Source organism: Orycteropus afer, unplaced genomic scaffold (genome assembly GCF_000298275.1).
Source record: "Orycteropus afer afer isolate SDZICR_OR568_19922 unplaced genomic scaffold, OryAfe1.0 scaffold00026, whole genome shotgun sequence".
Lineage (NCBI taxonomy): Eukaryota > Metazoa > Chordata > Mammalia > Tubulidentata > Orycteropodidae > Orycteropus > Orycteropus afer.
In genome coordinates, this window is record NW_006921613.1 from 6,953,219 (window position 1) to 6,966,792 (window position 13,574).

General features: G+C 44.5%; 1 protein-coding gene across 1 annotated transcript in view; it reads right to left on the reverse strand.

The window, feature by feature from the left end:
- Positions 1-13,574, reverse strand: part of GLDN (gliomedin) — an 88,102-nt gene that overhangs the window by 16,752 nt on the left and 57,776 nt on the right. The window contains exons 3-4 of the mRNA XM_007935176.2: positions 10,993-11,010; positions 10,528-10,635 (exon numbers count right to left, since the gene is read on the reverse strand). Coding sequence (XP_007933367.1) covers positions 10,528-10,635; positions 10,993-11,010 — 126 coding nt within the window. The remainder of the gene's footprint in view (positions 1-10,527; positions 10,636-10,992; positions 11,011-13,574) is intronic.

The following is a 13,574-nucleotide window of genomic DNA, read 5'->3' on the forward strand; positions in this document are numbered from 1 at the left end:
ATAGCGACCCCTCCTTGGGTTTCCGAGGCAGTATCACTACGGAAGTAGGATTGCCCAACCTTCCTTCCAAGGAGTGGCTGGTGGGTTTGAACTGCCAGCCGTCTGGTTAGCAGGCAAGTGTCTTAGCCACTATGCTACCAGAGCTCCTAGTCTTTGTAGTGGGGCTAAATTAACTAGAGAATTAAAGCTGCCATGGATCTGCCATAATAAAGCTTAACTATAAACTTCAAAAGAATCAATCTTATATGCAAGTAATTTAGCCAGAATATGGTCCAAAATTCTAATCATTCTATCAATGCAATTCACCATATTAACAAATTAAGAAGAATCATACGGTCATTTCAACAGATGCAGAAAAGGCATTTGATGGAATTCAATACCTATTCTTAAAAAACATTTCCACTAAACTAGGAATAGAAGGGAACTTTTTCAATCTCAAAAATAGCATTTACCAAAAAGCTGTAGACAACACCATCTTTAGCAGTGGAAGACTAAATGTTTTCCCTCTAACATTAGGACAAAGACAAGGAAATATGCTCTTATTTCTAGTTAACACTATACTGGAAGTCCTAATCAATACAATAAGCAAGAAAAAAAGAAAGCAAAGGCATACAGATTGGGAAGGAAGAACTAAAATTTTATTTGTAGACAACATGATTGTTGGCCAATCCCTATTCTTCAATTGTCATCTTGCAGGCATTGCAATTATCTTCCCTCTAACTTTAAAATGAAGGAGCTCTGGTAGCATAGTGCCTAAGGTACTTGACTGCTAACCTAAAGGCTGGTGGTTCAAACCCACCAGCCACTCCTCAGAAGGAAGATGAGGCAATCTACTTCTGTAATGATACTGCCTCATCCAACTCAATGGCACATAACAATAACAACAGCTTTAAAATGAACTCTAGACTTTTTCTTCCCCTCCCCCCAATCTCCTGCCAGCCTGTATGATACTAATATTATCGTTCCAAAAGTATCATAGAATTCCAGACTGTCTAAGGCATTTGACTGCTGACCAGAAGGCTGGAGGTTCAAACCCATCAGCCACTCCTTGGAAGGATGATTGAGCAATCTCCTTCCATAATGATACTGCCTTAGAAACCCAAGCAGGGGTCACTATGAGTCAGATCTGATTCGATGGCAGTGAGTTTGGTTTAGTTTTGGTATTATTTAGACCAACCTACCATCTAACCCCAAAAACCTTTTTATTTTACTTGATTGGCTCTTCTTAGGCTCTTTCATTGACAGGGAGGTCACCACTACATTACAACATACCATAGACTGAATTTGAATATGCTGCCATCAAGGGCAGATAGTCCCTAAAACATAAAGCTCTTAACATCTTTCATTTACCCCCGAGGAATGAAATGTTCTCTGCTCTCCAACATTCAAGGGACTCTACAGAAACCATCCCAAGGAAGACACCAGTGCATGAAAGAAACCCAAAGTGTTGATCACTGTTTGTAAAGGTAATAAACAAAAGATCCATTTGCTAGATTTCAGCCCACCATGTAAAAACACCTCAGTATCTCAGTGAGAAACATGGAAACCAGCTATAGCTGGGAGTCAGAAGCCTTTGCCAGTGGTAATCTCAGGCAGGCACTGGGCACTAACTGAGGAGCTGGGGAATACAGTGAGGATGTGAAGAAAAGTGCGGGAAATCCCTCCATTGTCAGCAAATGGCTCTGCTGTGCATTCACCAACACAGGGGGTGACCATGCCTCTCAGCAGCTCACAGCTCATAATACATGTCTCCCAACGGCCCAGAAAAGCCATCACTCTGGGTCATCCCTGCCCTTGGTCACCAGGACATCTTGCTGGAAAGTGGTTCACTCACTTGAGAAAGGACCTATACAGGAGCTCTGCGTGGGCGGACGTTCTTTTGTCAGTTATTTTAAATAGACAATTTGGCACATTATCTGATGGAGACAAAAGATGAGAACGTTGCCATAGAGTCCAGCCAGCACAATGCATCACGTATAACTAATACCTACTCAAGGTTTCACATGACCCAGATTTAGCAATGCTCAGGGAAATGGTATCTGCTAGTTATTTCAGGATTTTCTTTTAAGGCATTTATTCTAGTCACAAAGAATCTTTCTGCATCACCATCCAATTTGTCTTTCCTTTCATTTCTTCCTCTTATGCTTCTCATTTTCTCTCTTAAAAAGGCCATGTGTGAAATAGGAAAATGCTCACCCTCAGTATAGCCCTCATCTTGTTGTTGTTACATGCCATCGAGTCAGACCCGCCTCATAGCGACCCATCCTTGGTTTTCCGAGGCAGTATCACTATGGAAGTTGATTGCCCAACCTTTCTTCTGAGGAATGGCTGGTGGATTTGAACAGCCAGCCTCCTGATTAGCAGTCAAGTGCCTTAGGCACTATGCTACCAGAGCTCCCACAGCCCTCACAGGAGTAGGTATTTAAAGATAGCCATATTAAAGACCTTTGCTTCAGGATGCCTTTGACTCTGAGCTGGGGTATGAACCACCATTTCCAAGCTTTTGTTAAGAAAGGACAGGGCCATTCTATCTGTGTACAAACTCTGTCTTTGACCTCTAATTGAGTATCAGCTCTGGACAGTATCACCGACCTTGGTGGGTAAGACTGCCTTGCTGTGCACTGGCCATGGTGTCAGAAATAAACAAAATCTAATCGCCATCCACCATCAGAGGACCTTTGTGTGGCATTATTCCCCTGCCCTGACCCACAGAGGTTAAGGTTGCGAGCTGTGCACACTGACACTAGTGTGATCTAGACCCTGGCGTTGTTTGTCCCATGACTCCCTGCTGGCTTCCCGTCAGCACATTCTGCCAGAAGAAAGGCGAGATTCTGCTCGCCTCACTGGTGTGCTAGAAACCGGTCTCTGCTATTTTTCTTCCTTGGTGGCGCCCACTCAAAACAAACAGTTTTACCAGTATTGGAGTTTTGGGTTGTGTGAATGTCTCTGGGCTGAGGTCAACTCCATCATCTTTATGGCAGGGGGTGAGGGAGGATGTTTTATTTTGGGCAAAACCATCTGTCATCAACTCTCACAGGGGGAAAGAGGGCGAGAGGGTGTCCCACAAAACCCAACCCCAAGACATGAATAAGGAGGAGGATGTTTATTTCTGTTTTTATGGGGATTTGATTTTTAAAGACAATTCAATGTTAACTCTTAAGTGAGAAAATGAGAGCTTGATGGAGAAGGAACGTTTCGATCTGTTAGGCACAAAGTTGCTATGAGTCAGAGCCAAATCAGCGGCAGCTAACCATAAGAACATAGCCAAAACTCACTGCCATCGAGTTGAATCCAACTCATAAGGACCCTATGGGTCAGAGTAGGACTGCCCCAGAACGTTTCCAGCACTGTAAATCATTACAGAAGCAGACATTCTTCTGCAGAGCAGCTGGTGGTTCGAACCACCAAGCTTTTGGTTAGCAGCTGAATACTTTAACCTCTGCACCACCAGAGCTACTTTAACAACATAGCAGTGTATTTAAAAACTGGAAACCATATTGCAGTTGTTGTAACTCACCCTCCTCAGTCTACAGGTGAGGAGACCTAGATAGGCGCAGATGGTGACTTGCCCAAAGCCTCAGAGCCCAGTCAAGGACTGAGCCAGATGCTCCCGGAGTCCCTGGCACTGGTCACCTCTGCCTTGAAAGCAGGGAACAGTTGTCACATCATTTGCTCTGTCTGGGTGGTAGTGTATTACTCTTTGAAATGTGCATTCATTCTCTCAAATATTCCAGGGTCTACTGTGAAAGACTGAAATCCTTCCAGCTCTGCCAGTAAGACTCAACATTGGGGCTCAGGTTGGAAGGAGTTGGAGCCCTATGTTCTTCAATTAATTGTAGGGGCCCAGATTTCCTTCCTGTTTGTTCCTGTGCTAATAATCCTACTCTTACAACTGGGATCCAATCCCCTTGAATGAAGATGTTTCATGTCACTTGTTAGAACAGTGCCCAGGAGTCAGAGCGACCTGGATTCATATACTGCCTCCCCCCTCTATTAGCTATTTGACATTAGACAAATTATTGCCTTTCATTTAGCAATATTCGTTCAGCTCCTTCTCTGGGCAAAGACTGCAAGACAGATGGGTCCTCTCACGGACCTCACATTCTACCTAGGGAGTCAAACCATAAACACGTCAACAAACAAAACAAATTACCCTGAGCGAGGGATAAATGCTTTGAAAGAGAGCAGGGGATGTGACTGAGAGCCGAGGCAGGGGCTGGATGCAGAGAGACTGTAGAGGAGCTGACACCTGAGCTGAGACCTGTACCATGAGAAGGTTGCAGCCACGTGAGAGGGGAGGGAGACGGGGAGGGCACTGCAGGTGTTGCAAAGACCCAGAGACCATGGTGAATTTGGCCTTTTTGAGAAACAGAAAGATAAGGTTTTTTCATCTAGAAAAAGATGGCTAATAAAAATATCCCTCCCCATCAGATTGTTGTGAGGATTAAATAAGTATCAAAACCAAAATCAAACCTACTGCTGTTGAGTGACTGCACATGACACTAATGTGATCTGTGACATTGTGCTGTGACTTCTTGCTGGCTTCCCATCAGCATATTCTGCCAGAAAAAAGGCCGGATTCTGCTCATAGGGCAGAGTAGAAGCATCAGGTTCCCAAGGCTGTAAGCTTTATGGAAGCAGACTGCCACATCTTTCTCCTGCCTCTGGGTTTGAACCGCTGACATTAGCAGCCAAGCACTTAACCATTGCACCACCAGAGCTCCTTGAGATAAGTATACAGAGTACTTAGTAGAGTGCCTGGCAGTCGATGTTAGCTTTTTAAATGTTCAGAAGATTGTTGCCAGAGGGCACATCCCACCCTGAGTCCCAATCTCTGTGAAACACTGTTCCTTTTTCCTTTTTGGAAACTGTACTGTTGTTCCCTCTTTCTGGAATACACTCCCACTTCTCCTCTCCCCCACCCCCTGCTGGGCAAAACCACCAATGTTGTTGTTGTTGTTGTTATGTGCCATCGAGTCAGCCCTGACTCATAGTGACCCCTCCTTGGGTTTCCGAGGCAGTATCGAGGCAGTATCACTACGGAAGTAGGATTGCCCAACCTTCCTTCCGAGGAGTGGCTGGTGGGTTTGAACCGCCAGCCTTCTGGTTAGCAGTCAAGTGCCTTAGCCACTATGCTACCAGAGCTCCCAAAACCACCAATATAATCCTTTAACTCTCAGCTTAATTTACAACCCTTCTCTGACAGTCCTGACCCTGGCCAGGCAGCACAGAGCCATGCACATCGCTCAGGCCCCTCCCCTGCATAAGACACTGCAGGCAGGGTCTTCCAGGAAGCTGACAGTGAGGCCCAACTGCCCATGGGAAGGTCCCTGACCAGCCCGGCCCCAGCCTCCAACATCACCTTGCTCCCCATGCCCGTTGCCCACTCCTTTCCAGTCACACTGAACTCCTCCCAGTTGTTGCTACCCTGAAGCTCCCCTAACCCCAGGGCCTGGATATGAGTAAGCACCACCCAGACCTCTCCCTCCCTAGCTCTCTCTCTTCCTTCAGGTCTGACCTAAGCAGTCACCACCCCCCACACATCCCCCACCCCAACCCCTGCCACCAAAAAAAAAAAAAAAAAAACTCACTGCCATAGAGTTGATTCTGACTGTCATAGTGTTTCCAATGCAATAAATCTTTGAGGAAGTAGATTGCCCAGTCTTCCTTCTGTGGAGTGGCTGGTGGCCACCAACCTTCTGGTTAGCAGTCAAATGCCTTAGGGACTATGCCACCAGAACTCCTTATGACAAATGCATTTATTTGTTGTATTTGTTGACTGGGTGAATTCAAATGGTCAACCCTTAGGGTAGTATATTCTAGTTTGGGCTTAAAAAAAAAAGTAATGCTTGTTTCCCCATTAGATTCTGTGATCCATGAAGATAGAGACTGTGTCCACATTGGCTCACCTGTGTATCCCTGGTACCTGACCAAAGGCACTCAATCAATAATTGCTAAGCTAATGGATTAACTAATTAATGAAGAATATCTTTTATGGAATGGTGGTCAAAACACTGAATAAACTAATAGGTAAAAAAGTGCATGTACTCAGAGCTTGATAAACTGCCCTTCAACTGTGCCTCTTTCTCTGTGGCTTCCCCTTCAGTCCTGTATCTTCCATACATAAACCTGCCCTGACCCTCCTGAGGCCTCACTTAAGTGGCAATTCTTGCAGTGAGTGGAGGTGTGACCATGCCACCCTGAAGACAAGGCACTGGTGCTCACAGCCTGATTTTTCCATCATCTTCTCCCTGTTAGAACACTGAGTGCCTGGTAGGATGGGGAACTATGGAGGGTTCAAGAAGGTGAGAGGGAAAGTTGGGGACTCTGGTAGGTGACTGGGGACAGAGAGGTCCTTCTTCTGGAGTTTGATGGGTCTGGTTTAGAATCCGGGCTGCCCCAGGGGTGAGCAATAACTCTTGTCTTTGTACACCAAGAATGGTGGTAGTCACCTACCTCCCCTGGGCTGGGGCAGGGAACTCTCTGCTGGGCCCCTTGGTGACTCAGGTTCTATCAAGTTTAGTGAAGGCATCTTGGCCTAATGTTGCTAACCCAAGGAGGCCTCCCTCACTGGGAGACTGCTGCAGGGGAAGGTCTGCATCTTTCTTGAAGTTATGGGTTTTCAGGGAAACAAGATCTGGGTCAACCTAATCAATAACCAGTAGCCAACACTGCTTTACCACCTCCTTCACTTCTGTCACCACCTCCCTTTCTTCTTGCAGTTTCTTCTCAGCATAGCCACCAGAATGAGCCTTTCCAAAGATGTGTCTGGTTATGTCCTTCTCTGCTTAAAATCCTCTCCACCACACTCTGAGTAAAAGCTAGAGTCCTTAAAATGCACAAAGCCAACTTGATTTGGCCTTGTTACCTCTCTGATCTCAACTCCAATTCTCTAACCTCTCATCCTCTCTATCCTGACTGCCCTGGCCTCTGCTATTCCTTGAACACTGGGCTCAAACTCTGCCCGGAACACTTTCCCCTCAGATATGTGACCCACTCATCTCCCTCAAGCATTTGCTCAAAGCCCCCTTCTTAGGGAGGGTTACCTGGCCTCTCAATCTAAAATTGTTGTTGTTGTTGGGTGCTGTCAAACTGGTGTTGACTCAACGTGACTCTAAGCACAACAGGATGAAATACTGACTGGTCCTGAGCTGTCCTCACAATCACTGCTATGCTTGAGCCCATCGTCACAGCTGTTGTGTCAATCCATTTCATTAAGGGTCTTTCCCATTTTCACTGACCCTTTACTTTACCTAGCATAATATTCTTCTCTAGGGACTGGTCCTTTCTGAAAACAAAGTATGACCAAAGTATGAGAGACAAAGTCTGGCCACTCTCACTTCTAAGAAGCATTCTGGTTGTACTTCCTCCAAGACAGATTTGTTCATTATTCTAGTAGTCCATGGAATATTCAATATTCTCTGTCAACACAATTCACAACCTTTAATTCTTCTTCAGTCTTCCTTATTCATTTTCCAGCTCTCACATGCATATGAGGCTACTGAAAATACCATGGCTTGGGTCAAGTAAACCTTAGTCTTCAAAGTGACATCTTTGCTCTTAAACACTTTAAAGAGGTCTTTTGCAGCAGATTTGCCCAATGCAATATGTAGTTTGATTTCTTAACTGCTGCTTCCATGGGTGTTGATTGTGGATTCAAGTAAAATAAAATCCTTGACAACTTCAATCTTTTCTCCATTTATCAGGAGGTTGCTTAATGGTCCAGTTGTGAAGATTTTTTTCTTCATGTTTTTTTCTTGTGTGTGTGTGATGTGGGTGAAGATTTACAGAGCAAATTCACTTTCCACACAGCAGTTCACATGCACTTTGTCTCATGTCATTGAGCACAGTTTACCACAATGCAACAGCTCTCCTTCCACTTCGTCCTGATAGTTACCTCTTCCCAGTGTCCATCCCTCCATACACTCCTGCCCCCTGAGCTGTCTTCCTGTACATAAGCAGTCCTTCCTTCTCCCATGATTGTTCTCTCCAAGGAGTGTATCTACCTGAGGTAAATGTTCAACTCATATGCCTGTCTTTTGTTTGACTGGAAACCACGGGTGTGGGTTCAATTCCAGACCTGAAGGGCAGCTAGGGGCCATAGTCTCAGTGGTTCCACCAGGTTCTATTGGACCAGCAAACCTGGTTCTCCCCCCCTTTTTTTTTTCTCTAAATGATTTTGAGTTTTGTTTGTTTTCTTTATGTTGAAGTGTAATTTATACTGAAGGCTACAGTCTTTGATCTTCATCAGTAAATGTTTCAAGGCTTCTTCACTTCCAGCAAGCAAGATTATGTGTCTGCATATCGCAGGTTGTTAAAGCCTCTTCCTCTAATCCTGATGCTTCTTCATGTAGTCTAGCTTCTCAGATTATATGCTCAGCATACAGATTGAATAAGTACAGTGAAAGGACACAACCCTGACACACACCTTTCATGATTTTAGATCATGCCATTGAGTCGATTTGACTCATAATGACTCCTCCTTGAGTTTCTGAGGCAGTATCTCTACGGAAGTATATTGCCCAATCTTCCTTCCAAGGAGTGGCTGGTGGGTTTGAATTGCCAGCCTTCTGGTTAGCAGTCAAATGCCTTAGGCACTACCCCAAATACTGACTTACTGAATCCTTAAGACTGAGTCACATTTTTTTGAGTAATCCCAGGATAAACCAAATGTCCACACACTGAGTCATCATTATTCTATGCTATGCTTATTTATAATTATAATTATTATCCTACACGTACTGATCCATTACTCCTACTTAATTCTGACTATAATTGCTGGCCTTGTGCGCACTGAGCTGACCTGGGCTGTGTGCAGCTCATTTCCATAGAAGCTGCCTCCAAGTGACACAAGCAGGTAGGCTTTGCCAAGTGGCTGAGGCACTCAGCAATTTCCCCCCTCTTCACTGGATTCACTTAAATTGCTTATGGGCATAAGAGCAGAGGTCCTGGAAGGGGTAACTGTGCTATCTGCAAGAATGTTCTAGTATTTTCTCTAGCCCAGAGCTTGTCCATGTGAGTTTGGGTACTAAAGCCAAGCTGAAAAGACACAAGAGGGTGCAGTGGCATCTCTGGATAAAAAGAACCCCTCCCAGTCCCCCCACAGTGGTCTTGTGAGATGGCTAAGTACCAGATCTTCCAAGGGGCCTCTCGGGTAGTTGTTCTTAAGCCTCCAGTCAGCCTCGTGCCATGTCTCTTCAGGTAAGTCTGCCAGTCCTTCTCCACTGACTCTCCAGCACCCACCCCACCAGCCCTCAGCTTTGCCTCTTGGCAGGCCCCTGCATGAGCCCCCTGCCTCTCACAGCTCCCTGCATACATCAGACACTTTGGTGCTTCTTTGACCTGGTGATGGCAATGCTCTGACTCATATCAGGGCAGGAAATGCAATCTTTGTAATAGTCATTAGGTCCAGCAGAGGAGAGCCTGACAGCTGAGGCCAGCTGACCTGACAGCCAACTTTGGGGAGAATTTCCTGTATAGAGCCTTCAGAGGCCAGATACTGCCTTTCTACTCAAATGCTCCCAACTATTCGTTTAGCCAGGAGAATTTGTCAGGAGCCAACACCGGTCAATTGATTTTCAATCAAACAATGATTAACTGGGCAAGAAGAGGCAATGTGAGAATAAGGCAGGAAATACACATTGAAAGAACTTTGGGCATTAACACTCTCAGTCATCCCACAACTTGTTTTAGCATCCCTTCCCTGGGCTGCCCTCTCTCACTCCTTCTGTCTTTCAGTTTGAAGCAGAGCAAGCAAAAGAATGGGAATCAGAGAGAGCACTTCTCCAGTTGAATTAACATTTGTCAAGGTTTAATGGTTGCTTTCATTAACAACTGCATCCTTTGCCATGAGACCAGAAGTACTGGATGGTGCCCAGCTACTATTACTGAGCATTTTGATCAAAGATTCTATAGAAGAATTCTGATCAAAAGGGGTATAATGTGGAACAGAATTTAAAATTCTCACAGACTTTAGACTTTTTGGAGCCAATGAAGCAGGATGAGCTCCCAAAACTAATGACCTGAGATAAGCTTCAACCTTTAAACCTTAAACCAAAACTATTCCCTGAAGAATTCTTTGAACCAAAAAGTAGCTTATTTCAATTCATAAAGTACATCTACTATGAACATTGTGCTCTTTTGAAGAATTATCTATGTAAGAACAAATTGACAATGGCAGCTACAAAGGTTGGTTGGAAAGCTTACAGGGCAGTGACTTTAAGATAATGGTAGTAGAATAATGTGGAAAAGGGTAGAGAGAATGGTAGTACAATTTGAAGAATGTAACCAATGTCTGAACTGTACATTTAGAAATTGTTGAAATGATGTATCTTTGGCTCTGTATACTTTGACCAAAATAAAAAAAAAAATAAAAAAGAATGCCCATGGCCTAGTGTCTTCCACACAAGAGATAAAGCAGCATTCCATGCAGAGAAATGCATTAAACCCACTGTCCATAGCTTCACCCCATCAAAAACACAATCATGGAGACAAGCAACAAGGAAATTAGAAGAGCTGCCAAAATACCCATTTTTCCTCTTTTTCCATGTGTTCCTTTTTCGCCTTTTGGGCCCTGGGGACCAGGCTGTCCATCTGATCCATTATGTCCTGGTATGCCATCAACTCCTGGAGGTCCTGTGTCAAAACACAAAACAGGGACATTTTCAAACTGGTTACTGAAGTTAGTGTGATTTGCTGGCACCATATGCTTTTTACATATCCCCTTGCTTCTTCCCTTTCTTCTCCACCTTTGTGTCTACTACCCACAGTGCAAGCCCAGCAGTGATAGGTCATGGGGGTGGGGATGTAGGTTCTTGGAGTGGGTGGGGGTGGGAGACCTTGTGATTGAGGCAGAGAGAAGGAGTGGGGGAGACATAGTCAGGGCTGCCTCCAGATTCCTCCTCTTTCCCATCTCTATTTATTATTTTGGGGGATCTTGGGGATAGTCACTCATATCTTCCACATGAAACTGGAAAGTCCATGGGCACTTACCTGGTGGGCCAGGTGGTCCTACAATAGAAAAAGAAATTTAGATAATAAACCACAGATGGAAGAAAGAAAACCCAGCATCACAACTCCTCCGCAAAAAAACCTAAAAAGCAACCCCCCTCTGAAAATGTACTGATTGAATAGTGACACTAAGAAACTGATCCCACACTTCTTATTTAAAACTCATTACATTTGCCTAACAAGGAGCTCTGGGAGTACTTGGCTGCTAACCTAAAGACTGGCAGTTCAAACCCACTCAGTGGCTCTGACGGAGAAAAACCTGGCAACCTGCTCCTATAAAGATTATAGCCCCCAAAAGCCTATGGGGGCAATCCCACTCTGTCACATGGGGTAACTATGAGTAAGAGTTGACTCAATGGCACTCAACAACAACATATTTGCCTAAGAGATCCTTAAAAGCAATTTAATAAAGACCCATTTGCCAATCAAAACCACTTTTACTGAAGTTTTAGTAGAAGAATCATTTTCAAGTTAGCTTCACTACAGCAATCGACTTAATTAAGTGATGGTCAGTGAGAAGACGTAGGGGGCCCCTTAGAGGGCAGTGCCTGATAGAGTTCAATGTCAGCGACGATAGTGCCATCATTCAGGGGTGAAACTTGGCTCTCAGAGAGCAGTCGTAATGCTCTTGTCCACCAGCTTGTCTTCTTGGGGCTGCTAAGAGGAGTTGAGAGCAGAGCTGGTCCTTTGGTTCTCTATCTTATTTCATGAAAAGCCTGAGAAAAACTGAGGGCCCAGATCAGGAAACAAATGCCTTCCTTAGTGTGTAATGACCAGAGGATCTAAAGAGTTCAGAACAATCATTTACACATAATCTGACAAAACAATTTTACTTCCATAAACAGGTGTCTCTTATTGTCAACTGTTCTATTTGAGCATTCAGTTGAGGTAATGAGGTTGTAACATGAATAGCTGAGATACTTGTGTTTCTCCTGACCACATGTATCAATTACCAATACTGGAGTGGAAAAGTTTCTCCATAAGCTCGTGACTAGACAGAAAAAGCATTTACTAAGCACTTACCATGTGTGCCAAACTCTCCTTGTGTGGGCCACACAAAGAAGCAGGAATCTTGGTTTCTGCCTCAATTGTGCTTACAATCTACTTGGGAAAGGCGGACACTTTGAACCAAACCAAACCCACTCCATCAAGTTGATTCCAACTGGTAGCACTCCTATAGAACAGAATAGAACTACCTCATAGAATGTCCAAGGCTATAGATCTTTGTGGAAGCAGACTGCCTCATCTTTGTTCCACAGAGTGCCTGGTTGGTTGGAACTGCTGACCTTTTAGCTAGCAGTCAAGCACTTTAACCACTACACCCCCAGAGTTCCTTAGACACTTTGAAATGACAGTGAAGGATGAGGGTGCTAAATCCAGTTGCCATTGAGTTGATATTGGCTCATGGTGACCTCATGTGTATCAGAGTAGAACTGAGCTGCCTAGGATTTTCAGTGGCTAATTTTCTGGAAGTAGATCACCAGGGCTTTCTCTTGAGATCCCTTTCTAAAAGAAAAGGAAAAAAAAAAAAAAAAAAAACCTCACTGCCATCAAGTAGATTTCAACTCATAGAGACCCCCTTTGGGTTTCTGAGGCAGTAAATCTTTACAGAAGTAGATTGCCCAGTCTTCCTTCCATGGAGTGACTGGTGGGTTTGAACCACCAACCTTCTGGTTAGCAGTCAAATGCCTTAGGCACTATGCCACCAGAGCTCCTTTGAGATGCCAATAGATGAACTCAAATTGCCAACCACAGGCTGCCTCCAGATTCCTCCTCTTTTCCCATCTCTATCATTTCTGGGGGATCTTGGGGATAGTCACTCATATCTTCCACATGAAACTGGAAAGTCCATGGACTTTTTTCCATGTGTTGTTGTTGAGTGCCGTTAAGTCAATTCCTACTCATAGTTACCCCATGTGATAGAGTGGGACTGCCCCCATAGGCTTTTGGGGCTATAATCTATATAGGAGCAGGTTGCCAGGTTTTTCTCCCTCAGAGCCACTGAGTGGGTTTGAACTATCAGTCTTTGGGTTAGCAGCCAATCAGTCCCAGGGCACCTTGTTAGGCAAATGTAATGAGTTTTAAATAAAAGGTCTGGGATCAATTCCTCATTTTAACAAGATCCCCGGGTGATTCTTCTAGATCCAAAAGTGATTCTTATGTTAAATTATGTTATCATTAAAATGTAGATTCTGATTCAGTATATCTGGGGTAGAAATGCAAATTTTCAGCAAGGAAATGAACCCGTTCAAAGTCCTGCCTATAAGAGCCTTGGGAGAAAGGAAGAAGACTGGTTATGCAGGACTGTGTAGAGATGAGGTCTAATACATACTTGGCAGGGTGAGCATAGGTTGTTGTTGTTGTTGTTAAGTGCCGTCGAGTTGTTTCCGACCCATAGCGACCCCATGCACAGCAGAACGAAACACTGCCCGATCCCACCCCAGCCCCACAATCCCTGCTATACTTGACCCCATCATCACAGCCACTGTATCAATCCATCTCATTGAAGGCCTCCCCCTCTTTCATCGACCCTCCACCCTACCAAGCATGACATCCTTCTCCAG